Source organism: Buceros rhinoceros, unplaced genomic scaffold (assembly GCF_000710305.1).
Source record: "Buceros rhinoceros silvestris isolate BGI_N320 unplaced genomic scaffold, ASM71030v1 scaffold10266, whole genome shotgun sequence".
Taxonomy (NCBI): domain Eukaryota; kingdom Metazoa; phylum Chordata; class Aves; order Bucerotiformes; family Bucerotidae; genus Buceros; species Buceros rhinoceros.
Genome location: NW_010418101.1, coordinates 77,801 through 105,305, shown reverse-complemented (window position 1 = coordinate 105,305; position 27,505 = coordinate 77,801). Strand labels below are relative to the sequence as shown.

Genomic DNA, 27,505 nt, shown 5'->3' with positions numbered 1-27,505 from the left:
ACACAGCGTCCAGCCAGGGTCAACCCACCACACCCACACATATTATTAAAGCAAAGATTTTGATCTTTTTGTGCCTAAGGAAAGAAAAATATCTGTCAGAAATAGTATAAGGCAAATAAGAAACTAAGATTTTCACACAAGGTCAAGCTACAGAAAATAACAATAAAGCCAGCGAAATCTCTGTTCAGCATTCAAACATTTGAGAGATTTCTTACTTCTGTGTAGTTTCAGAATTGTGTAAGACATAGCAGTGAGAATCCGCTCTCCTTCAAGTATGTAGATATCCCATATCCTGAGGCTTAATGTAAAGGGAGTCTGCAAAGACAGAATCAGGCAACACTGTGAAAATGGTCTGTTCCAAGTCACAACTAAAACCAGAAAATGAAAAACATACTCACACGATCAAGGAAACACTGGAAAAACCACTTTGTTGTGTAAAAGCTAGTGGACATATCCTGGGAGTCCTGTAAAAAAACCACAGAAGTTTAAAAATACAAAAATCAAATAATGCCTTGCACTGGCCATGAAAAAAACTGTTTTCACCATGAGGCCAACGTACCAAATATTCACCATAAAGAATTTCACTACAGGAAACACTGTTCCTTCAATCCAACAGATACAATTTCTGTCTTTTATAGTTCTTCATCAACTTCACCACCTGAAGAAAACATGCCCTTGGAGATGCAGAGGGTATTAACACCTTCTTAGACCTCCATCTTCTTCTTGGGACAGAGGATTAAATACTCTCCAGAAAATAAATCAATAACCTGGACCATAGACGGTCCATCTGCTATGCCACCCCACTCAAAGATGGTTGAAGCTGCTTTGCAGTTTCATGGAGCTCTTCAAAGTTCTTTGCACAGTTAGAGGAAAAGCCAAAGTGAGAGCTGCAAAGTGGAGAAATTCTGAATTTGAACTTCGGCATAACATCGTATTCTATGCTTGCCACATTCAGCTTTGCCAAAAATTTCAATTATACAAACACTGAATAAGCAAAGGACCAAATCCCTCTGGTTTATCTGCAGGCTTTACCTTCATCTTTTAGCGAGTTAAAAAGGGCTCATCTTAGTGATGCAATCACAGTAAGAAATGAGGGAAAAAAATTCTTAATATAATTAAAATAATCTTTATGAGATTTTGGGTCTTTAAAAAAAGCAGAGAGAACAAAAAAACACCTTATTTTGAGATTTTTCTAACTTCTAAGAATGACCATCAGCCTGCTGAAAGATCGATATAATGGCCCATGCCTTTCCCTGATCAAAAAAACTCTGATTGCTATTAAATTTAATGTCACTGAACTAATTCACACAAAAAGAGAACTAAGTTCTGATTTAAAATGGAAAAGAAAAATATATAATAGAGACAGTGCATGTGTTCTGGATCCCTCTAAACAAGAACTCCCTCAAAAAGGAGCTATCAAAGCATTTTATTTAAATTTGTTTTTTCAGTCACTAAAGCAACTTTCTGCATTTTTCTTTTTGAAGTGATCCAAGGCCGGGGTGAGGTGAGGGGAAAGATGGGGGACAGGGATGGATGACAGAAGAAAAAAGTTCTTGCTTATTAAATGCAGTAATAAGAGATATATAAACAATGTACAAAACAGAATAATGTGTCAGGCTCCGGTTGTATCACCTCAATCACGTACCACTATTTTTGGATTTTCAGAAAGTATAAGGACCCTTTACCATTTACTGTTAAAACCACCCAGTTGCCTTGGGATTATTCTATATTCTGTTCCTGAAACATGACTCTCAAAAACCAGAGCAAGACTATTTCTAAACAGGAATCACCACCCTGCATGTACTGTAAAAAATAAATCCACAACTTTCATTTCAGAGATAAGTTACAGAAGGAATGGTCCTGATTTATTTTTTAATATTTTTAATATATCAAGATTATCTGGCATGACTAATTTTGACCGAACCTTTTAACAGAAGACTGGTTTTTCTCCTACCCAGATCTGCCTGCTTCCGTTGTGAGCAGGTCTTACAGCACGTTGTTAAAAAAAGACACTAAATTCTGTTTTATAATACAACAGGCACATATTAGATGCAATTCATCAGAAGCAAGGTGACAGTCTGCTCCCAAATTGTCTTTTTTTTTTTTCTTTTTCTTAGGAGAGAAACACATTAAACAGAAAATAATAGAGTCCTGGGAAGGAGATGTTTGTAAGCAGCCATCACTCCTAGAAGACGTTGCTGCAACGGAGCATCTCTGACACTGCCTTTTAAGACTTGGAGATGGATTCTGACAGAACCAATGTGATTGTAAAAGGAAATTCTTGATGACTATTGGAAGGGCATTTTTCTCCCATTAGAAAACTAATTTGTTCCTTAGAATAAATACGGCCAATTTTTGTAAAAATAAATTAAAACAAAATGTTTTTTATAAGCACATCAGAAGAGGTAACGCTCAGCATTCAGCTTCATGAAAGTAACTACTGAGTGCAAATTTCAAAAGGACCATTAACTCCCCTTACAAAGGTTATTTTTTAAACAGATTAAAACCGGTTGGTTGCAAAGTCACCTCTGTCCAGAGATAAGCCACAAAGCTCTATATGCAATAAACTCCGATAAAATGTTTTAACATCAGCAGTCCACACAAGGCCAGGTAAAAGGACCACACGTTTTCGTTAATTCAGAGGTCAAAACTGAGACAGACAGCCAATTTAATTACTCTTAGGATCCCGTTTTATCCTAACTCTGCCAAGGTGCACCCTAACTTTGTCTACAGAGAAACCAAGAGCACTTCTGCCTCTTAAGAGCTCTGCATTTTTAATGAGGTTTGAGATATTCTTAACCTAGTGGGTTAACCTGAACTGAAACAAGGTAGCAAGCTGTAAATTAGTATTGCTTTTATTGTGATATAATTACTTACCAAATGCTGCTTAAGTTTGGACAAAAATTTTTTCAGTATTTTGTCATGATGTTCTTGAAACCTCAACAGTTTTGGAAAACCAGGAATAAAAAAACCTAAAAAAAGAAGATGACCATGTAACATGTGTATGTACCATAAAAATGCCATAAAGGGGCATTTAGAACTCTCAGAACATTGTCCTGCTGTAAGACCACTGGATCTGAACAGGTATTTATAGCAATACTATGATGTCCCCACAGAGATACGCAAACACTCCTGCCTAAATGACTCCAGCAAGACATCAATACGTTCCCTTAGTGACTAGATTGGTCATGGTAAATGACAGCAGATGCATCAGTCCAACATTACTCTACCCACTATAAGATCGTGGGGAAATCAAACTTACAATTACTCCTTAAAAATCAAAACACACAAGCCACCAACCAAAACTTTTTTTCTTTTAAAAGACATAACTCAGAATTACACCCAGTAAACTCAGGACAGAGGGGCAAACAGCACAGGCAGCTGCAAGAAAAGTCTGCACTGAAGAAAAGACCATTACAAAAAAAAAACAAGAGGGATATTCCATTTAATGATATTTTTCTCGGTATAGTATAATGATTGTGAGCTCACACAACTGAAACAAAGTGAGTACAAAAAAATCTTGCATAGTTATAGTGATCTTACACTGAAAAAGGAACCCGCCAAGAACCCCTTCCAATTAAGTTATCAGCAGACTTAAAAAAAGGCTCAGAGCAAACATGTAATACCAGCCAAAAAACTTGAAGCATAAAGGAAAGCTAGCACAGCTACACAGCAGGAAAAGAAACCGTTCAAAACAGATCCTTCAAAAAGCTGAAGCTGGGTTCAGATCAGAAAAACAGAGATGATCAAACACTAGCAGTATAAAAACGCAAAAAACAAGCCTCCCCCCTAAAAAAACAACTTACGAAAGACATCGAGAAAATACCAATAGACCTATTCTCAAACACCTTGGATGCAATAAGCCTGGCAGAGAATTTGTGGATCCAATGGACTGTGAGGATTTTTAGAATTGCTCAGAGAAGATAACGTCAAGGCTAAAAACAAGTTCAATTTTTGCATGGAAGATACTGGGGAGGTTCCCGAGTCAGAACACTAAACAGCTCTAAAAGAACTCAAAGATCAGGTAGCTGAAATATTGTTTCTATGAAATCTTAAAGTACCTGTGAAGTGGCTGACATGATGTCAGCTTTCCTTAAACTGGTTTTCAGTCCGGTATTGGTCCACCATTCAAGCCAATACTCCAAGAGGAGACCAGCAGAAACCATAGAAAAGAAAGCTGGACGTCCAGTTGGATGCAATGCACCAGAGAAGAATCCACACGGCTTTTTAACAAAGAAAAGTCTCTTAAATCTACTGGGCTTCCTTGAAGAAATCAGTGAGCATGTAGGCACAGAGAGGTGGGTATCACTTTCCAAAGAGAGGCATTTAAAAGGTTCTGTCACTGAAGTACCTTTGTCTCCTCAGCCCATCTCCTAAAGCAGCTAATCCAATGAGTTAAGGTAGTAAAAATAAAAAAGACAAAAAGGCTCCACCCTTTGGAGCAGAGGAGTTTGTGCTGGGACCTAAGCTGTTTGACATGGGCCACATGTCCACACTGCGAGCCTAGTCAAGCCCTAGATATCCGGAGAGGGTATTGGAAAATCTGGAAAAGGCAAGAAGCCACAGAAATTTTTGAAGTATACAACCATCTCTGTGCCAGGAACGGACGAAAATGCTATGTCCGACCAGCCTGCAGTAAAGGAACAGCTAAGAGAAAACACCACCAAGTGGTAGCGGTGAACAGGTTATGAACATTCACTGTCTTCTCTAAGGCAGAATCTAGAGGGCATCACTGGGAAACCATCACATGCAGAGCCAAAAGAAAAATGGAGTAACACAACCCACAGTCAAACGCAATGAATTATTTAAGGAAGAAGAGTCTGCTGGAGCCTATTAAAGGCAAAACAAATTTCCCTCTCAAGAAGTTCCTCCAGAAATTCTTCCAGTCTCTAACACATTTTCCAAGAGGAGTTGATCTTTGGTTGCCTTATTCTCAGACACTTGGTTGAGTATCTGTTGGTGGTCACTACCAGAGACAGGACTCTCGGTTACACAGGTTGTGTACAGCAACTCCATATTCTTAGGATAAAAAAAGGCTACAAAAAAACCCAACGGTTTGAACTTGTAAATGGAGAGCAGCATGGAAACTGGAAAACGTACAGACCCGCAGAACACGTCACTTCAGAAAAAAGAGAATCACTAAAAATATTCCCGTGAGAAAAAGAAAACTCTTTCTAGTTACCAGTTACGTATTTCAGCGCACGGTCACTAGCTGATTTACTATCTCAGATTCACAAAGGTTTAGTATTTCATAGATACAAATGTATCTATGTTTAATAGATATGTTTAAGTGTCAGGTTGCATATCCAGACATTTAACTAATATAGACGAGGAGTTTGGGAGTTTTTTTCTTAATGTAAACAGTGAATGACTACATCAAAGCTAATCAGCCGTCATTAATAACATTCAAAAGGTGCTTTTTGCATGGACAGCTGCTCTTTCAATTCATATATACCACCTCATTATCTTGAATTTTTAAGACTTTAAAAACCCCAATGGAAAGACCTTTCAAAAACCTAAATCATTTTCAAATCACGATTAAAACAATCGTTTTATCGTTTAGAGACTTCACATCATCCATACAACATGAAACATCAGAGAGGACAAATTCATCCCTTGATTTCAAGTGGTGTTATGTTAGAAATTAGACTGCCTATGTACCGACGACACAGGGGTTACACCCAAAAGCACCCCAGGCTTCCAGATCACAGGTAGAAGAGAAAAACAGATGAAAAACCTCATCTGTGGGGAGGAACTTTTAACCATCCTACTCTTGTCAGCGATTCTAACTGAATTACTCAGCCCACCCCTATAATTTCCATAGATCTTGAGATGCTCATTTCAAAGAACTGTCTGAAATTATAAAAGTTTTCCTTCATGAATATTGGCAATTTAGAACTGGAATGACTTAGGCAGTTGGCAAACAGTGCTTGAAACTGCTTTCCCCAAAGAAGAACACAGAAAAAGTGCAAACCATTATATGACATTGGTTAAGTTAGTTTTAAAGTTCCCCTTCCAGAATCTGCAGTGGTATTTACAGTAACGATGTGCTGTGGCATAAACTAAGTTAAAACCTACACCTTTGAAGAATCATAGGAAACCTCAGTTGGATGGGCCTTCTGCAGATTATCTAGTCCAGCCTGCTGAAGGCAGAACCTTCGATGAGGTCGGTAACATTTAATAAAACTATAATGCTTCCAATTTATCATTTATCAGCACAGCTATAAACAGAAAATTCCTTAACAGATGTTGCCAAGACAGCTTCAATGTGTGTATAAACCGGTGGCACGAAGGTTTGCACACCCTGTGGAGGAACTCATCAAGCCTTGGGCTACTCAAAGCTCCCTCCTTCCTGCTCTAGTCACTTGACAGGTGCCCTGTAACTGTGGGGAGAAAGGAGAAGGGAGGGAAGGAGGGAAGGAGAGAGGGAGGTCTCAGAGGGGTACTGGGTAACAGCTGACTCCCATACGTACACCAGCAACACATCTGCCTGTGTAAGCCCATCAACAGCTTCCAGACGAATCCTCTCATTCATCACAGTGAGTTCAAATGACAGCACAGCAGATGTCACTTTGGGGTTTTTTCAAAGGCAATGGCATCGTGGAGTATAAACAGAAAAATAAACAACTAGCACTTGGGGGTGGGGAACATCCAGGAACACTGAAAAGCCAAGGGACAAAGATATCACAGTACAAGAAAGTCTTAAGCAGGGAAAAGGAGCTGGAGCTTGTTGAAAATATGCTAAAAAGTCCAAGACCTAGAGAATATTTTCTTTTTCAGGCTTCCAAGAACTACAGCTTTTCTGAATCACCACATCACCTGTATCTACAAAAGATGCTGGAATTCTTGCAGTCTTCCAGACCAATAGCCATGGAACATGCATAGATCATACTCAGTTTGGCACAGAGAGAAGAAACTACTAATAATATAAAAGTAACAACACCATGACAGCAGGAAATGCCGTGCAAGGCAGAGATAAACCAAGAAACCTAAAGTCAATGCCTGGATACAAGCCCATTTTTACTGTAGATTCTTGTCCTGCCAGTTGATAGACATCATCATCATCATCGTGGCTTGGCTTCGTGAACGAAGATCTGGGAAGGGCTTTTCCCACGTTCACTGCAAGCGATGAGTGCACCCTTCGGGGCTGCGCGGTGGATTTTTTAGGTGAGGCGCAGCGTGCACGGAACTGGCTCCACCCTTTACACCTGAGGTTCATCTGTCAGGGCCTAGCAAGCTTGGACGGTGACAGCAAAGTCCTCGGGTCATAGGTTTGGTTAGAGCAGCCTTCTCTTAGATGATGGATGCCTTACAAGGCTAAACGAGCTCCATCTGCCCGGGTTTGGGGTTAGAGTTGTTCTTCTTCTAGGATGGCTGCCCAAAGGCTAGTGAGCCCATCCTGCCCGTGGACACACTTTGTCTGACCCTTCAGTGAGACCTGTCTGGCTTGGGAGACCCCACCGGAGTCACATGCCACCCCCAGCACAGCTCTCAACCTCACAAGGGCACGCAAGCTCCTTCTCCACGGCAAGGGGGTGCCCATGAAAGAGTCTCTGCTCTACCTCCAGACATCAGAGACCTGGGCACGGGGCGGCCGGGGCTGCCAAGAACGGGAGTCCTGGAGGTCAAGTTGATAGACGGCCACCATATTATTGAACACATTCTGTATGAGCTCTCCATTACTATTTTATTTATATGTCTACAAAACCAGCCTTCAATCGGTTACATTCCCACAGAGATTAAAGGGAAAGGAAATCACCTGCTCTTCTTTAAGAACTCTTTGAAAGATACCACATATAAAAACTTACCGTTATGGGTGAGAGCTCCAATAACATCCAACAGCCTCCCAGTATAAAGCTCCCATTATGACTTATTTTGGGTATACAGACAGAACAGCACAGTTCCATTTTCAAGTAATCTACCACGTCAGTAGGACAGGTTGAAATCTAACAGCTACAAGTGGCATGAAGCTCCATACCATGCATAGCGTGCTTTGGACCGGAGAGGAGTTTCACCAGGGCCCAGAAGGCATCTTCTTCATTCATGTACATAAGGAGTAAAGCTGTGATCTGGCTCATTCCCTGACAGTATCCAACTTCCTGAAAATCAGACAGCGACAGCATTAAACTGCTGAAAACAAAAGCCTCACAACCATAAGCTCTTACTTTTTCCTTGCGCTAGTGGAAGAAAGAGGATGCCTGTCCCCATGGTGCAAGTTCCCTAATTACAAAAACACTAAACACGCTTGATATTTAAACATTTAAAATATTGAGAGAAGGGATGATGCACAACCCTCCAACTGAAACGTAAACTAGACGTATTGATTATTCATTAGAATTCTCTACTGAAGCACAAAATCCTTCCAGCACTAACAAGTTCAAGTAACAGCATCATCTTATCCTCCAAATGGATGTGTTCTCCATATAATTTGGGGGTTTTGAGGGAAGGGGGTCTTGCCTTGTTTTGTTTTACAGTCAGGGCACCACCTGACTTTTCAAGAGTGATCTGTAACTATAAACCTTCTCAGGTTCAACAGCCCATAGCAAGAAGATGTGATAAATGTGAAGAAAAAAGTTCCAAACCTAAAGTTTATTATCATCCTCTGCTATTAACTTTGACTTTTATGACAGGAACCAACTGTCACTACCATTTAGCTGCTCAGATAACCCCACTGATAAAGTATTTGTAAGGACAATGACTTCATTGTTAAGTAGGTTTTTTCAAGTTTACAAGTTCTTCGCGGAACTCTGCTCTAGGGAGAAAACCACAGCGTAAGAACTGCTACACGCTAGGAGGGAAAATGCAACAACATTAGTGCAAAATAAAAACCTCAAAGTGTAACGATGGGAATACTGCAGTAACAGCTGATTTTAAACAACATTTTTCATGCAACTTGAAAATACCAGTTCAATGTTCTACAGGAGATAAAGGTCCTTCCAGAGTTTTACTTCTCAGTGTGTCAAGGCTGCTTACAAAGAAAAGCTTAAGACAAAATAACGAATGAAAGACAACAAATCTCAGCAATGTAAGTTCTTTATGGGCCACAACTGTGAGGAGACACAAGCTGAAACAGGACAGAAAGGTTACGGTGAAAAACGAAACGAAGTGGTATTTAATTAGAGTAACTCTCTAATTTCACTTTCTTCTTAACTTTACATGTTTTTACATGGAATTCTAGAGAGTTGCTGATAGATGTAAAATGAAAGATGTACAAAAGTGACCAGAATGGGCACAAGGAATGACGGGACAGTGCATTAAAACCACAGTTAGAGGTGGATATGAGAACATTTCTGTTTCTCCTACTTTTACCATGCAGCCAGAAGACATTATAAAACACTTCTAACCCTTACGATTAGTCTGAAAACCCCACTCTAACAAATCCTCATCCAGGACTGCAGCCAAGACCAAGGGCTTAAGTAAAGAAGATGCAACCTTTAAAACCACTTTCCATTTGTCAGAGCCCTCCAGGTTTGAAATATGCCTGTTTACTCCAACATGCATCTTCCTGCAGTGTGTTTTCCTTCCCATCACTCAAAAGAATGGGATACATATAACGGGAGGAAAATTGCAGAAGAATAAAACTCCAGCACAGCACAAATTCATTATTCCTATTAGACACACCACTTAGTTTCAAACAGTACGCACAGTTCAGCCTGTCCAGTAAGATACTCAATCAAAATGCTTTAATCTCAGCTCAAAACATGTCAACAAAAAATTTGTTCATTCCTATATATTTCCAAAGGGCTTCGAAATTTTGGGGTTTGGTTTGGGGTTTTTTTTGGGGGGGGGTGGGGAGAAAGAAGAGAATTGCAAGTTATTATCATGGCACATTCAGAGAAACCATATTTAAGTGTGAAGGTACACAACTTACCGTATTATATATGGAATATGCAGCTAAAACATGGAATAAAGATTGTTGCCTGCAGAAATAAGAGTAGAAAAGGAAAATACTATAATACTGCCTTTTGTAAAAAGAGCAAAACATAAAAGTAATGAACGGTGTTTTGGAAACCTGTTTCCCCAATTTAACTTGTCTGGCACTAAAGAACAGGATAAACGGCTTCTGATTTCAAACCAACATTATATTTAGCAATTTTCTGATGTTGAAAGGTTTCAAAGAAATACCTATAATACTTTGAGGAGGCAATGGAGCATCATTTATACAGACAGCTAAAGTGAAACGTAGGACAGGCTCCATTTCAAACGGATTTATTCTGAATGCCACCATGTAAACAGCCCAGACTCGATTTCTCTGCTTGCGGAACCCCATCACCTGAAACTGGTCTCAAGCAGAGATGCAGAAGACGAAGTACACAAAGCAGCCACAGAGGTGTCTTAATGTTGGCAGGCAAATTAAAGGCTGCTTTAGTGACGGCTACTGTCTGCCTAAAGAAAAGCTGTACCAACTCTTGACTTGACACCCTCTGCTCAGTCCTCCAGAGCATGCTGATCTCCGTGGACTTCAGAGTTGGGATTACAAAGAGCTCCGTAGAGGCCCTTGGCTTTCTGTACAGTCTAATTTGTGACGGCAGTAGGACCCAAAGAAAACCAGCCAGCAAGAAAACAACCAAAACAAAACTCTGCTCTCCTCAAACGGGGATATCGCAGCAATGGTGAAGAGCTCTCGTCATGAGTTTTTAAACCCACACCTACTTTTTGAGATTTGCTGGGGAGAGAATTTGGAAACCTGAATGTCTAGTTTCATCTACAACTAAAACTGCTAGAATTTAATTGCTGAGGTTTGCATACTGTCCTTCTTCTGTCCAGTGAAACTCCCTCTGCCTGTCACTAATCCAATGCATAGAAATAGGGATTAGCAGGTTAAAAAGAGAAAGCGTAAGCAAAAAGCTGCACATTTTCTCTTTGGAAGAGGACACACACTTGGAGAATTTTACCAAAAACCTCTAGATTATGGCATTTTTGTTTGCCCTCCTGCAGAACTGAAGCGCAGCCATTCTTCCATAACCAAAGCAAAGTGTGACCTTAAGCACTAGATATTAAGGAGGAATCTTATTGTACAAGGACAAACTAAAAGGTCCCAAATGTACAAGGAACCTTCTATATCTTCAGCTGACCACATGAAACCCAGTGTAAGAGCTCAATGTCATTCACAGTAAGATACATAAAATAATGGTGATTTCAGCACTATTTACACGATACCACTAAAGACCTGTAAAAGAACGAACCTTCAAAGACAGGCTACTTAAAAGTCAAACAAGCTATTGATTTACCCAGGGGACTTTACTTCATGGCTACGTGAAATGATTTCTGAATTTTTCATCGAGGCATCACTAGAAATGCATAATATACGTACAGTGATTCCAAGACCTATTCCAAGTGTGAAATTGCTTTATGCAGCCACAGGCTTTCCTGTGGGCTCTGTGGGCATGCTTACACCACCGCTACAGGGACCGGCGCTCGCTCTGCTTGGGTTAACCCCAAACCAACGGGGCAGCGAGCTTCTGCTAACGTCTAAAATGCGTGTGGAAAAACTAAGTGAGGCCCAGAAGCACCACGGTCAGTTTTACACGGCACTGTGTCAGTTCTACTGAGAGGCGAGGCATGTCAGCTCAAGCACAGAGCGTGCCGCACAAATATAAACTACAGCGGCTGCACAGAACAGCCCTTGACTTGGGAAATTCTGCTTCGTACTCCATCCTGTGTGGCAGCCATCAGAGGAATTCCCCGTATTTTCCACAAAATACCTAGAATAACAACATGTTTGGTTTATTATTACATTAACATCCGCAGCTTTGAGTATTTCTTTAGCAGACTACTGTAGAATCTGCCTTGGAAAGAAAAGATTAAAAAACAAACTAATACAGTCACCGAAAGGAAGAAATACTCTCTCCATCTCAGCAGGGTGCTGATGCTGCAAGCTAGCAACAACACTGATGTTTGTATTGTCACTTATTTCTCCATTAAGCATTCTTAAAGACGACAGCTGCCTCATATTCCTCATCCAATGACAGTAAGGAAAAAAACCCAACAGTTTGAAGAAATCCAAAAGCATCAAGGCCTACATTTGTAAATAATTAAACGCTCACATACAAAATGCTGCTTTATTTGGTTCTGAATGAGATAGTAAGAGAAGAGGAATATAAATCTGAAGGAAGATATAAGTCGCTAGAGATGCATAAAGTTATTTTGGTTTTGACAATACACAGTTAAATAAAATGATTGCATAATAAATCTCAATTTATTAGCTTGGAAGACCCATGCTTTTGCATTTACAGTATCTGAGACTTTTTATTAAACATGAAATAAGATGAGAACAGTTTAGAAATGGTTTCCTTTGGAATGGTCCTGACCACCTCATAGTGAGGGAAAACGAGTTGGTTAGAAGTGACCGTCTGGTTTTGCGGTAGTAACGGTGATTACAGCACTGCACACAGACAACCCCACGCTGAAAATTCAGAGCTTACATTCAACGCGCTTCAATTGGCCAAAGAGGCTTGAGGCAGATCGAAAGCCAGTTTTAAGACAAGCAAAACAAAACCTTTGAATTTACTTACTTAACACCATATCTGTCTCGAAACATGATATGATCTCTGTATGTTCGATTTACATCAAGATCAATTTGCCTAATATCTGGTGAAGACCCTCGTGCTTGACACTTCAATTTCTGGGAAAACAGTAAGGAAGACAAATTAAGTTTAAAATTGTGAACGCTAAAATAGCAGGAACCAGCCTGACTGTACACCTATATTAAAATATTTGCCATAAACCACTTCATATAGAATAGCAACTCACAAGATAATGATTTTAACTTCCAAATTATATATAAATTCTATAGTCAGCCACATTTTTACAGTATAGACATAAAAAGATCCATCCCATCACACATTTTTGTGACATGCCATTCACTACCCATTTTTAAGGCCATGTTTCAGCATTTCAAATTTCTAACTGTCATTTCTCAGGTAGACACATCACTGGAGAAAGACAGAAAGTGAATTTTACTACTTAGGAACAAGAATCTAAGGTGCAAGTGCTCCAGACTAGACTTCTACCAAATTATTTAGTGCGGTTTTTCATACTTTTTTTCCTGCCTTTTTCTCTAAGCAGAAGTAATAGCTACGTAGCTGCCAGTTATTATGGAATTACAGATAACAGACATTTCTCCAGTCATTTCCTCTGTCTTTCTGTTCTAATCTAATTTAGCTCTTCCTTCCACCTCTACTTGAGCACTTCCTTTAATGCTTTATAATTAAAGCAAAATTTGCCATGGATTACTCAGGAAGCCTGCACAGGTTAGCTTGCCACCTTATTTTCACACTTACAGTACTTCTCTCTTGACATTCATTCATTCTCACTCCTGTCCCTAAAAGTTGAACTTGCAAGATATTTCTGACTGGATTCAGTACAATGTGTTCAAAACCTTACATCTGAGTAGGCGTTATTAGAGAACACCACAGACAACCGAAAGGCAGAATGCTACAGCTTCTGGTTGCAAGAAAACAAAAAGGTTTCACAGACAAAAGTAAGAAAAACGAAGGGATCAAACAGGGAACAATAACATCCCTTCAGTCTACTGAACATACCAGAAGCTTCAGGCACATCACGAATTACCTGTAAGTCACCGAACCAACTGGTAGCAACCACTAACCACAATCTCAGCTTAGTGCACCTTACACTAAGTACTAAATCCAGAATGATTTGTCCCACAGGCAGAAAAGAAGCAAAGAGGAAATCTGTGGTTTTACAGCGGCAGCAGGACTCCGAGCCCGTGATTTGTTGGAATATAGAAAAATAAGCACCTGGAGTCCTTGCCATCACGGGAGCCTCGAGTGTGAGTGAAAAGAAAGGGTAGCTAGAGTTTGAGAAAGGGAGAGGACGGAGGATTAAGAACCGGCAACTGCCCTGCACAGAGAACTGAAAGCAGCTTGTCTGACCTACAGCAAATGTGCTATTTTCTTTCTAATTTTGAAGCATGCAATTTGTAAGTGATACTTGTGATGAGGAGTGTTAAGAACACCTCAGGAAAGGGGAAAAATGGAGAGCAGTACAACGAGCTTATTGCAAACAAACAAGCTCGATGAAACTCTTCCCATTTCTATGTCTGAACTACAAACACTCCTTTGTTTTGCACTGAGCACTAAATGGCATTAATAACTTCTGAAGATGAATTCACCTATTTTTAAATGTTTCTAGTTTTACTCAGTATTCTTTCCCACAACTACATCAATTCACCCTGAACTCTGTTTTATTCCTTTTGGATCTGCCACTAGTCTTACTTAAAGTTAAACAAAACATAATAGTCAGAAAGAGCAGCCTGTTAGATTAAAGAGTGATAAATAATTTAAGAGAAAGATCAGACACCAAAATTTAGATACCATGGATACCAACACAGATCATCTTTGACGACCTTACAAGACTCCTCATCTACTCAGACCCAAGTCCCAGCTCCAAAAAAGTGCTGTTAGAAAATACCAATATCAAACAAGCAATGCATCACCTTGAAAGGCTGGACATGATTTCTTTAAAAGGCAGTGAACATTTAAATTCCTGTGGGGAAAAATTCAAACACTCTACAATAATAAATTGCTTTACTGTTAGCTACTCTCCCTGTAATCCTTCAGCAGAGAGAGAGAGAGAGACGAAAGGAAAAGACAGCATTTTAAAGGACTCGATTCCCCTTCTGCCTAACCTACTAGCCTGCACACGACCCTTATTGTCCACTCTTGGGTCTGAAGTCTAGCTCTGATGGCCATCAGCTGTATGCACATCTACAGAAAAAGTAGAGTTAGTAGAGAAAAAAAATTAGAGGAACGTGAAGCAACCTCCAAATTACTGTGATTAACTGCTACTCAGGGTGAGGGTGGGGCTGGGGAAGTAACACATCGCTCTTTTCTGTCTATTCTAAGTAGAAGATGCTGTTACATGGTCGATTTACTCCTGTAGAATTTTGTGGGGTAAATATCCCGTCATCAGTTGCACCTCTGAGAACACAACCAAGTATCCAGACAGTGCTTTGTAAGGGGTATCTAAGCTCCTCTTGGAGACGAGATGGCAGGAAGATAGCCAGCTTGTTCTGGCTCTTACACAATTACGGCACCAGCCTCCACCTCCTCCAGAACACCTGGCATTCAGGTGCTAACACCAGCGCTAACAAGGTGCTTCCTTAACAGACATTTCGCAAAGAGCTGTAGCTTCAGAGGTTTCTGAAGAGGTTACCGGGACAGGGCTTTTCCTTACTTTGTTTTGCTTTGCCTTTAGAAGGGCTTTTGCAAGTATTTGAGCATGAGAAAAGAAATGGAAAGAAGATCAAATTAATTACATGAATTACAGAACCAAAAAATAAGCTGGAAAAGTGCTTGTCAATTCGCAGCATTTTTCCTAGCTAAAACAAGCGGTAGAGTTCAATGCAATTTCTAATCCATTAGTTTCTTTTAAACACTGCATAACAATAAAAGCTTAATAAAGCCTGTAGTCTTAGTCTCAGAAAATTTTAATTAAGTGGAAATTCCACTAACTCACATTATAAAAGTCTTTCATTTCTTCTTTCATTTTAGGGACATCGAGTAGCAAAGACCAGACTTGCCCTCTGAACTGCAGTGGGATTCCTTTATAAATTCTTCTATGAAACTGTAAATAAAAAAAAGAAAATATAAATGCAGTACAATTTGCAACGTTCTGAACAGAAGGAATAGTGACACACAGCATGCTAAAGAGAAAGATGCAATTATATCAATTGTCCTAGCAAAGGGATGTCCTGCCAGCAACGAGGTGTTCCAGCATCTTTTGAGGGACTGGAAGTGTCCAGCAGTGCCATGTGGGACCTCTGCAGGGGCCGAGAGAACAAACCATCACGGTGCGGGTGACACCTGCAAGCCAGGACTTCAGGATGGAGCAAGGCCTGTCAAAATTGTATCACCTCTGCTGAGCATCACTTATTCTACAAATATTTGAAAGACTACTTCAAACTTCGTAATTGAGACCCCAAAAAATCAGATTCTTGGCAACACTATTTCAGGACAAGCCGCAACTGACTAATTACAAACTATAAATGGGAATGGTGAAAGGCAATCAGCAACATCACGGAGCTTTCAAGATTATCAGTAGAAGGCAGCAGCAGAACTGGTTTTGAATTCTTTAGAACCATGGCAGTGTGCTGCACTGGATGTACACACACCAACCAACCACGCGAGATCCCAAAGAACCCAGGATGTGCCAGTCCTAAAGCTAAGAGATTTCAGATCATATTTCTAACCTAATAATCAGTTTTCTAAATGCAAATTAAAACATTTGCACAAAAACAACATATGAAAGATATTCTATCCATGGTTTCCAAGTATACAGAAAAACCTACCAAGACTGCATGCAATTCTTGGCTGTGAAATAGAAAATTAATTTCCCTATTCCTGACACGTTCTATTTGAACATATAAAGCTTGCATTAGAAACGGGTCAGAAGGGAATGACTCAGTACCTCTGTGTAACTAGTCATTACACAAACTGTTTATCACTCTTGCCTCTGACACGTCCCCACTCTTGCACCCTCATTCAGTGGTTTGGCTCTTTCTGGGCTTATCTAAAAAAAATCAGGAGCACTTACAACTGTCTTCCTCAGTTTTTTCTGATTTGTATCTCTTTATGCTGCAGCGTTTAGGAGCGTGAAGAGCCTCTAAACAGAGAGAACTAGCTGTCTGAATACTTGGCTTTACGCAGCCAGCAGAGACTCAAGCAAAGCCTCAGAGCAACTGAAACCCAGTAATTCTAAAACCACACAAAGCAGTGTCATCATCTTTCAGGAGACACGCCTAGAAAAGGGAAAACAGAGAACTCTAACGATGAAATGAACCTTTCTGAAGTTCTGGTTTTACTATTATTTTAATGATGGCACCAGGAGACAAAATTTTTAAAGAGAGCAAAACATACCCAACAATTTATTCTTTGCATTTAAACCGCAATGAAAGTTACACCTTAAAAATTTCAGTTGACAAAAGCTATCACTTCCTTGAAACATTTATAAATAAGTTATGTTTGTAACAGAAGAAATATGTTAAAAGAAACGTCCTCCTCAAAGACAGGTTCCTTTTTTCTTTTACACATATTTCATGTCTCCAGTTTTGGAAGATTAATGAACCCCTCATTGCAGTGTATTTGCAAACCTCCCGCTGTTTGGGATAGAGCAGACCTTTGAAGGTGTCTTTCATGCCACTAAGGAGTCGTGTCTGGATTTTAGAATGCGTAACTCACACAAGTAAGGTTATGACTTTTTTTCTGTCCTCTTTTCAAATGAGAATTTTAAACTTGTATAAGATGCAGCAGCAATCCTGGAGGCTGTCCACAAAAAAAATGTTGTGCTTTTTAAAGAAAACTTTCCTGCTTCAACATTAGTAAGGATGCTAAGGCAGCCACACTGCTTTAGCGAGCAGTTCTGTCAGTACAGTTTCTTCCTACGGATAAAGAACAAGGGACACTGCTACAAAGCCCCCTTCCCTACGGATACACACCCAGACTTCAGCCCACACAGAGGATTTCAGCGTGTGTCAAACCAGACACGAGAAAACCTTGCCAGTTAATTATCATCTTGTAACTTGTTTTCAAACATCTCCAACACCATAAGGTCATTAATGAAAAGAATTGAAGAATAAATTCTGAAGACTACTGTTTGAATGAATATTTTGGGAGGTGGTGACGTGGACATCAAAGGCCAGAAATAAGCCTTTGTAGTAAGTTTCTCAACAAAATAGAATTAAACCAAATTCAAGCTAAAGTGTTAGGTGGTTTTACATTTTTTTTTTCCAAGATATAAAACAGAAGGAGAACAACAACCAGTTCCAGAGGTGCCTCTGGCACTTACAGTTTTCCCATCTTTGGCACTTCCCAGCCTGAAACAGCCAAATCCTAGAAGAGCCCTTGAAGTAGTAAGTAAAAACTGAGACAGAGAATTGTGGAAGCACTTTTAAAACAAAAGTTTGAAAAATGAGTTGGCAAATAACTTTAAGAAGAGTGGAAAGGACAGAGTTACCAGCAATTTCATCAGCTCGCTACGATTATAACAAAAAACAGAAGGAAAGCAAACATTTTCAGTAGCTAAGATCAAAATTATCACCTACCTGACAGAATAAACCCAAATAACATTCAGAGCTTCTCGCAAACCATTTCAGATCTATAATCCGGCTGCCTGCTGTTGCAAACATTCTTTTATTTAAGAAGAGAAAAAAGCTCTCAGTCAAACCAGGTCATTACAAGATCCTGCCTACAGACTGAGCAGAACACAAGACTAGAGACCTTCACTGTCTGCCTGGTGTTTGAGAGAGAAATCTAACTCAGGAACAGAACCTTTCTCAGCAGAGACTCCATGACACAAATGATAACATGGAAACAAGTGTGAATAGTTTTATATACAACGGAAAACTGAGAAGAGTGGCTGATATGGCAGAGGGTTGTTCTGCTACTGAGAGGGACCTTGACAAGCTGGAGAAATGGGCTGACAGGAACCTCATGAAGTTCAAGAAGAGATACAAAGTCCTGCACCTGGGGAGGAACAAGCCCATGCACCAGCACTTGCTGGGGACCACACAGCTGGAAAGCAGCTTTGCAGAAAAGGACCTGGAGGTTCTGGTGGACACCAAGCCAAACAGGAGCGATCACTGTGCTCTTGAAGCAAAGGTGGCAAATGGTATCCTGGGCTGCGTCAGACAAAACTATTGCCAGCAGGTTCACGGATGTGATCCTTCCCCTCTGCTCATCAGTGGTGAGGCCGCACCTGGAGTTCCGTGTCCCGTTTTGAGCTCCTTAGCACAAGACAGGCATGGACATATTGGAGAGAGTCCGAAGTGCTATGATGTTGAAGGAACTTGACCATCTCTGCTGCAAGGAAAGTCTGAGAGAGCTGGGACTGTTCAGCCTGGAGAAGAGAAACTCATGGGAATCTTTTCAATATAGAGACACCTGAAGGGAGGATGCAAAGAGGACAGAGCTAGGCTGCGGCGCCCCGTGTCAGGACCAGAGGCAATGGGCACCAACTGAAACACTGGACGTACCCTCTGCACACCAGAAAACACTTATTTGCTGTGAGGGTGACCAAGCACAGGTTACCCAGGGAGGCTGCAGAGTCTCCACCTTTGGACGTACTCAAAAGCCATGTGGACACAGTCCAGGGCAGCAAGCTGTAGGTGGCCCTGCTTTAGAAGGTGGCTGGACCAGATGACCTTCAGAGGTCCCTTCCAACCTCAGCCATCCTGTGCGATTCTGTCATTCTGTGAGAATGACCCGGCTGCACTGCACCTCAGGGAGTGGGGGGAACAGGGGGAATCCACACACACTTCACACCAAAACTGGTTTCTGATAACCATTCAGTCACCAAACAGTTAAAGAAAATATAAAGCAGCAAACTAATTACCAGCTAATGGAATAACCTTGCTGTAAGTACCATACTGCTGCCCTCTGCTGTCTCTTATTTCCTTATGTAACATAAGGTTGAAAACAGTTTTTGAGTTTACATACTTGCAGAACCCTAATCCACTCCTCTGAAACAATAAGAAAAAGTAGTAAAGTAACATGCTGAGTTTTCTTTTTCTTCTGGGGAGATGAAAGAAACCAATCTACAACAAATTATTTTAAATCAAGGCTTTCTAAAGATAACAGCTCAAAACAAAACATCTGAACTCAGAGTTCAGATACTCATTGTATGAAAACATGTATCAAAGAACAGTGTTACGGAATCTGGGATATTTCCATCAGCACAGGACATAGAAGAAAGAAAGTCATCCTTGGTAGATACAATTATAGAAACACAAATAATAACACAGGTTCAAGTTCTGTACTGCATCTAAGCTGATATTCAGGCAAGGATAGCTGTCATACTCTTACGATTATCACTAGTATTGCTGATCCTGAGGCAGGCAGGACAAACGGACTCTAGATGAGACTATATGACCTGGGAATGCAAAAGGAGTTTCTAACACAAAAAGAAACTGGACCTGTAAATTGAACCTTCCCATTGTGAAACACGAGAATACACAGAATGAATTTTAAAGCTTCGAAAGCAAGAAGAAAAAAAAAAACAAACTTCTGAAAACTGGAATATTCCAAATGAGCTGTCATCTCAAATAATGAGCTTCACAACACCCCACATTCAATGCAGCCTCCATGTAAAACACCTGGAAAACACACAACCTCCCTTCCTTCCCCCACCCCAACTTCTCCAGCTCATAAAACAAACTAGTTCCTGGACAAGAAGTGAGGCCACTATCAGAGAGCACCAGTCCTGCTGCTGCAAGATATAAAACTGGTTTTCTTGATAATAAAACTTTCTCGGTTACATCAAGAGGAGCTGCACAAGCAGCAGAGGGACTCTGCCACCTCAGAAAGAATCACTGATGAGAAGCTTAAGAATTAAAATCTGAAGTCTCACAAGAAAGTATATTCATAATGAAGAGAAAGTATATTTATAAAGGCTGCTACCTTTAGAGGTTCAGCTTCTGTGGGTTGCATAAAAGGAAGAAAAAATGCAAATACGAGAGTTGCTCAATCTCATTTAAAAAATCTCAGGAACGCAAAGAGGGTTCTTCATTAAGGCTCTGTGTTCAGACTCCACACTAAGTGGAGACTCGATTATTATATTCTGAGTGAAAGCAGAACAGCTGGAAATTGCCAGCGACTCTGATGGTTTCTCTTCTTCCTTTCCCTCTCAATTTAGGCAACTTCAATCACAGACGGATGAAGGTAGACAGCGAAAGACAGAAATACTTTGTTGGAAATACTCAGATGGGAATATAACATATAACAGTTTTATTTAATCTTTCCTGAAAGTTATGATCATACTAAGCCAGGAAGGATTTACTGTCTATGGTGGTTGATTGTAACCTGGATTATTAAGCAGTAGAATACAAATAGGAAATAAAAGCATAAACTAGAGAACGACCACACTGAAACACAAACTTTGCTGCTCTCTGAGAAATTTCCTGCATAAGAAATGACTGACGGGGAGATGAAAGCTTTGTTTTACCAAATATCAATCACACAAAGACACAAGGGCACTTACACACTTCAGAGACCAGTGTCTGTAAGAATCATGATGACTCCACTGAGAAGACGCTGAAATAATCATGTAGGGACCGAGGAGGTTTATACACAAAGAGGAAGTCAGGCAAATGCACCAGGAGGCTGGCACGGATCAACAAGGAGCTCCTGAAGGAACTCAAACACAAAAAGGAAGTCCCCAGGGGATGGGAGCAAGGACAGCTCACCTGGGAGGAATACAGAGAAGTTGCCCTTGCAGCCAGGGATCAGGTTAGGAAAGCCACAGCCCCGACAGAATTAAATCCGGCCAGGGACATCAAGGGCAACAAGAAAAGCTTCTATATGTACATCAGTGATAAAAGCAAGACTAGGGAAAACGTGGGCCCTCTCCAGAAGGAAACAGAAGAATTAATTACCTGGGATACGGACAAGGCTGAGGTAGCCAACAACTTTTCTGACTCTAACGGCAAGCGGTCCAAGCGTGCTGCCCAAGCAACAACTGAGAGAATGAAGAACCATCCTCTGTAGAAGATCAAGGTTCAAGACCACATAAGGAACTTGAAAGTGCGTAAGTCCATTGGACCTGATCGAAAGGCATCTGCGAGTCCTGAGGGAATTGGCACCTGAAGTGGCTAAGCTACTATCCATCACATCTGAGAAGTCACAGCAGTCTGGTGAAGTTCCCACTGACTGGAAAAGGCGGGAAAAGGGAAAAAAGGAAGATCCAGGGAACTACAGGCCAGTCTCATCTCTGTACCCATCAAGATCCTGGATCCTCCTGAAAACTATGCTAAGGCACATGGGAAATAAGGACATGATGGTTGACAGCCAACATGGCTTCACTAAGGGCAAACTGCGCCTGACAAATGTGGTGGCCTTCTACAATGGGGTGACAGCACTGGAGGATAGGGGAAGAGCAAGTGATGTCATCTACGCGGACTTGTGGAAAGCATTTGACACTACCCTGCATGAGATCCTTGTCTCTAAATTGGAGAGACATGGACAGCAAGACCACTCAGCGGACCAGGAATTGTCTGGAGGGATGAACTCAAAGAGTTGCAGTCAACAGCTCAATGTCCAAGTGGAGAGCAGTGAAGAGTGGTGTTCCTCAGGGGCTGGTCGGGGGACCAGTGCTCTTTAACATCTTTGTTGGCAATATGGACAGTGGGATTGAAGGCATCATCAGCAAGTTTGCCAACAACACCAAGCTGTGGGAGGGAACAACGCATGCTGGAGGGAAGGGTTGCCATGCAGAAGGACCTGGACAGGCTTGAAAAGATGGGCCCATGTGAACCTCAAAGTTCAACAGGGTCAAGTGCAAGGTCCTGCAACTGGGTTGAAGCAATCTCAAGCACAAATATACGTTGGGCAATGAGTAGATTGAGAGTAGCCCTCAGGAGGACTTGAGAGTACTGGTGGATGAAAACCCGGACATGAGCCAACAATGTGTACTTGCAGCCCAGAAAGCCAACTGTATCCTGCGCTGCTTCAAAAGAAGTGTGGCCAGCAAGTCAAGGGAGGTGATTGCCTGCCCCCTCTACATCGTTCTTGTGAGACCCCACCTGGAGTCCTATGAAGACAGGCTGAGCTCCATGGAGACCTTATTGCAGCCTTTCAGATTTTCAAAGGGGCGTATAAGAAAGACGGGGAGGGACTTTTTATCAGGGATGGTAGTGATAGAATGAGGGGTTACTGTTCTAAACTGGAAGAAGGCAGATTTAGATCAGATATTAGGAAGAAATTCTTTACTGTTGGAGTAGCGAAACACTGGCCAGGTTGCCCAGAGAAGCTGTGGATGTCCCCTCCCTGGCAGTGTTCAAGGCCATGTTGGACGGGGCTTTGAGCAACCTGGTCTAGTGGAAGGTGTCCCTGCCCATGGCAGAGGGGATGGAACGAGATGATTTTTAAGGTTGCCTCCAACCCAAACCATTCTATGATTTGCAATCATTATGGAGTTGTACATTGGTTCATTTTATTATGCATCCTTTATCACCTCTAAATCGTTACTGAAATACAGTAGGAAATGGCACATTTCCGGTCTCAGTGTGACAAGTCTTCCATCTCTTTCCAGGTCCTCATGATCATACATGGCTGCACTCCATTCCCCTCCTCTTTTTTTTTTTTTTTTAAATTAGGATTAAGCAAGAAGTTCTAATGGGAAAACAGCATGAAGTTCCCAGAGCCCCCATCTTTCTCTTGAAACATTCTTCTGTGACGAAGATCTGGAGAAGATGTAAATCGAAGCATCTCGCATGGACACACATTAGCATACCAGTGTTTTCTCATTAATTCTCCTTGTGAAGTTTTGACAAAAAAAGAAAAGCAACCAGCCTATAGTATTAAATGAAGCATATGACAGTTTGGGGTGATGTAATCAAACACATGGATTCTTTTACAGTATGAAAAGATTTCTTCAAGCCAAAACTCTCAGCTGTATACTACACCGGCTCACTACAAACGGGCTGCCTGAAGTCCTGTACTTTCTACATACCTGCTCTACCCCTGGGACCAGACCACCACCTTCTCTGGCTCTCCCTTGCTCTCTTTTTAAGAGGACAAGTATCTCTCAAGCCATTTTCCAAAAACAAGCCATCACTATGGGTACGATCAACAACCCTACAACATTATTACTGCTGTTGTTGCTGCGCTGTTCCCTTCAGTGCTGTTTCTAAACATCGCTGACTCCAAGAACAGTCTGACTGCACTGAAGCCACAGGAGTGTCAGGTGAAGCAAGTCCTTCAAGATAAAGGCTGTTCATTTTCTTCAGCGATTTGCTCCTCTGGTGTTAACCACTTTATCCCATCAAGTGAAGACAGAAAGCAAGAGTCAGGAATTGTTCTCACAACTACTGCTTCCGTGCTTCAAGGTGGCAAGCATGGAAAGCCAGAGCATTCTTCCAGCATGATTTCAGATAAACAGTCTTTATCTGTGAGTTTTGTACAACCCTGAGACCATCACCAGGCTTTCCATAAAGAGCACTGACAAAGCACGTCTGACTTTCCACTGCGTGCTCGGGAGCAGGAGGAGGAGGCTGATTTTTTATTCTGTCTCTTTTGGTTCACTTATCACGTAAGATTTGAGAACGAGTAAGGAAACCACCCTTGTTTTTAAAGCCTCACGTGCTCCACCAGAGTTAAACAATGGGTGAAAAATTTTCCTAGCCTCAAGCAAAGTTCATCCCCTTAATGCTCTTATTGAATTATTCCTGACACTATTTATAGTTCAGCCTGTAATTTGTTACATGAACTGAAACTCTTTCTGCTCAGCTGATCTGCTCTACCTTCTGTGTGCCTGGTGAACAGAGGATTACTCGGTTAAGTCAGTGTATCGCGGACGACGTCACCAACAGCTGAAAAGGAAGATTGCTGCTGCTTCGACAACGTGTAGCTATTGCGTTACCTGAAAGGTCCTATTTAACGTACTCTCTGCAAATGAAGGCGCTGTTAGTCAGTTTTTTTGATCATCCCTTTGACTTGGGAACATACTGGATCTTCAAATCGCCCAGCCACCACAGCAGGGAAACAGAGACACGAGAGTTATAACCTCTAGCTTCTCCTTCCAGAGGGGATGACAGGACACAAAGCGGAATTACAAGAAAAAACTGGGAAAGAAATTACTACTTTTTCACGCATTCACTTAATATTTTAAGAAACTGAATTTGCTAGCCTCTTACTTATACCCTGAAAAACATCGACTAATGGCTTGGTTATTTTTAACAAAAGCAAAGAGCAAGACATAGCTACTCGTCTCAAAGCCAGAGGTAGTAGCAGACATGATGAGCAGTAGGGTACATGCTGAGTAAGTTTCTCCCTGTACTTGAACTGCAGTATCTCAGTTCCCTGCTCATCAGATTAACAAGTGCTCTGGTCTCAATCTCTCCCTCTGAAGTTTTCCACTTTGCACAGAATAATGCACTGAAACAAAAGGCTGCTAAGGGAGCGAGCTAACGCTGCAGGCCAGTCACCCAGGCGCTATCCTGGGATGTGTAACAGTTGTCCTCTGGTCCTTCACAGCGTTGGAAAATACCAACAGAATCCCCAATACAAAACAGCAAGTTTCAAGCCCTACTGAGGGGAAAAGGGAATTTGAATTTGGGAACATCATACTCCATGCATTATCCACCAAAAGACCCAAGAGCAGTTATGAAAACTTCCCAGCACTGCATCCTGGGCAGTATAGCCTCTCCAGCAAGTTTCTTCCCAGATGAAATTCTTCAATAATTTTAAGATGACCAATTCCAGCAAATAAACTATCCACACAAAAATCCCTACCTTGCTTTTAAAGCCAGTCAAAGCACTTAGTACTTGATGGCATAACTAACATAACCCGCCTCTGTCATTACCCCTAGACTACTGTGTGTGGTCTGGGTAGGACGAAAATAATTGTGTAACTAAAAATCAAAAAAACAATTTAAAGATTATTAATGGGCAATTTGCCTCCTTAAAATTCACCTGCAACTTCACATAGGAAATAATTTTTCTTTTTTAAGTCAAGAAATGTATCACTGCTGGGCGCTGTCAAGTAGCTGCCAGCAGATTTCGGTTATTCCACACTGATTCCAAAATAAAAAAGCCCATCAAGGTATAAAGCATTCTATTCAAAAGTAGATCCCATTCATACCATCAAACAATCACTTCTCTTGAAGATTATGAATGCTGCACTGCATATTATTCACAGAAAACCCAGATTTATCCCAAGGGCACAGGGCACCGAATGGCTTACTCTACTTTTTACTTTCTAACTTTCCCAATGCAACTCTCCTTTCAACAAAGCAACCTGGTATCTTGGGATATCGCAAGATATCTGTGCTGGCAAGCATGATAATTTAAACATCAAACTATACACCCCTTGTTATGACTAATCAGCTTCCTTGGAGAGTTACTCAAGGCGGTTTTCACTGATCCATGACTGTAAGCTATCCCAGGCCCTTCAGTAAACCTGGACTGCAGAAAAGGAAAAAAAAAAAAAAAAACACCGAGAAAAAAGGGAACTGTGGAAGAGAAGAAGATTAATAATAAAAAACCCCTCATAGATCTTAATAAGATGCCAGCAGTAACTCAAAAGAGTAACTTTAAGTTGGAACATTAATTAGTACAATATCTGGCATACAAAGGAATAAAAAGAAGTTGAAATTCATAACCCTTGAAAGGGGATTTATAACTCCTGAAGAACTCAGCTATGCCCATTTAAAGGTGTCCCCTCTTTTCAAGCTTATAGAGATGTTTCTTTCCTTCCTCCTTTGCATTTTCAAAGCCTGAAGCGAACAGAACTTCCAGCTTTCTGCAAGAAATGATGCTTCGTCCGCTCCAGAGGTTATTTTGCAGAGGTGACACACTGTGCTGTGTGATCCCGGTTCCAACCCCGCAGTGCCAGCGCAAAGCGGAACAGCTCACACCACGATCATCTTCGAACCAACCCCCGCCCTGATACTGCCCTTGGAAAGCCCTTACATTTGGCCACCAGTTTTGCTGGGTTGTTACTATATTATTGGGTTGTCATGTATTATTGCGTTTGGGAGGAATAAAAAGCCTTGTCATTTCAGCGTGGTGGGTTTTTCGGATCTCTTCAGCAGAGACTCTCTCATTTAAGGTTATACATTCCAATGTATAACAGCCAGTGAAAAAAAGCACGCACAACTTTACCTTTTCGCTGTTCTTGTATTTTTCCCAGCTTTTCAGCATCTTAAGCCATTTTGTAGTTCTTTCAATTTCAAGGTGCTTTTGCTGAAAAGAAATTAGAAAATTTTAATCTTTTCAAAATGAATACATGTAAAGCTATTTCTGTTTTTCTAAAAAGTTTAACACAGCATCATCAACTTTTCATCTAGTCATCTAAGAACAGCAGAGTGACGTCAGTTCACTTAAAATATAAAAAAAAAAAATCTACCAGCCAAAAACCAAGCAGAAACCCTTATTCCCTCACTTTCAGCGCTATGTAAAGAACTGCATTTTGTAAGAGGAGTTAAAGTACAAAACTTATAAAAGTTTCTTCTCTACACATTTTCAGCAAGTACAAACAAACCCCCTCAATTTCTTTTTATACTCAGTAAAATTTCAGGCAAATTATTTCTGCAGCAAGCTTCTAAACGAGTTAGTTGACTCTGCAATAATGATGTTCTTTACCCAAACTTGCCCTAAACTTAATTAGCTACCAGTGATCACACAAACCATCCCACGCAAAGTTAAAAAGACACAAAGTACACAGCCAAAACCAAGTGCATGCAAGAGTGAGAGCGCAGGAGCAGAAGTGGGGATAGGCTCTAATTCTGGACGTGAAAAGCCGGAAAGAAATCAATGATTTCTTCTGAAGGGAAGATCTACTTGCTTAAATTATATTACTGCAAGAATACTGCAATAACAAGGTGATGAGAATGCAAAACAGAACAAACCCCACCTTCTCCACATAAACAGCGCTATTAAGTAGTATAACATTTAACATCATAAATATGTGAATTCCACACAATCTTTATATCCCATACAGCTTTAAAAGCATGGGACAACCCTACTACCTGAAAGATTGCCTTCCTGCT

General features: G+C 40.9%; 1 protein-coding gene across 1 annotated transcript in view; it reads right to left on the bottom strand.

Annotated features, from left to right (window-relative positions):
* Positions 1–215: 215 nt before the first annotated feature.
* The window catches only part of LOC104495440 (USP6 N-terminal-like protein), a gene marked incomplete at both ends in the record, with an annotated part of 51,746 nt that continues 24,456 nt past the window's right edge, over positions 216–27,505 (bottom strand). Inside the window, 8 exons of the mRNA XM_010138408.1 lie at positions 216–315; positions 399–464; positions 2,878–2,972; positions 7,979–8,099; positions 9,872–9,920; positions 12,516–12,625; positions 15,481–15,588; positions 26,619–26,699. Of these exons, the coding sequence (XP_010136710.1) occupies positions 216–315; positions 399–464; positions 2,878–2,972; positions 7,979–8,099; positions 9,872–9,920; positions 12,516–12,625; positions 15,481–15,588; positions 26,619–26,699 (730 nt within the window). The remainder of the gene's footprint in view (positions 316–398; positions 465–2,877; positions 2,973–7,978; positions 8,100–9,871; positions 9,921–12,515; positions 12,626–15,480; positions 15,589–26,618; positions 26,700–27,505) is intronic.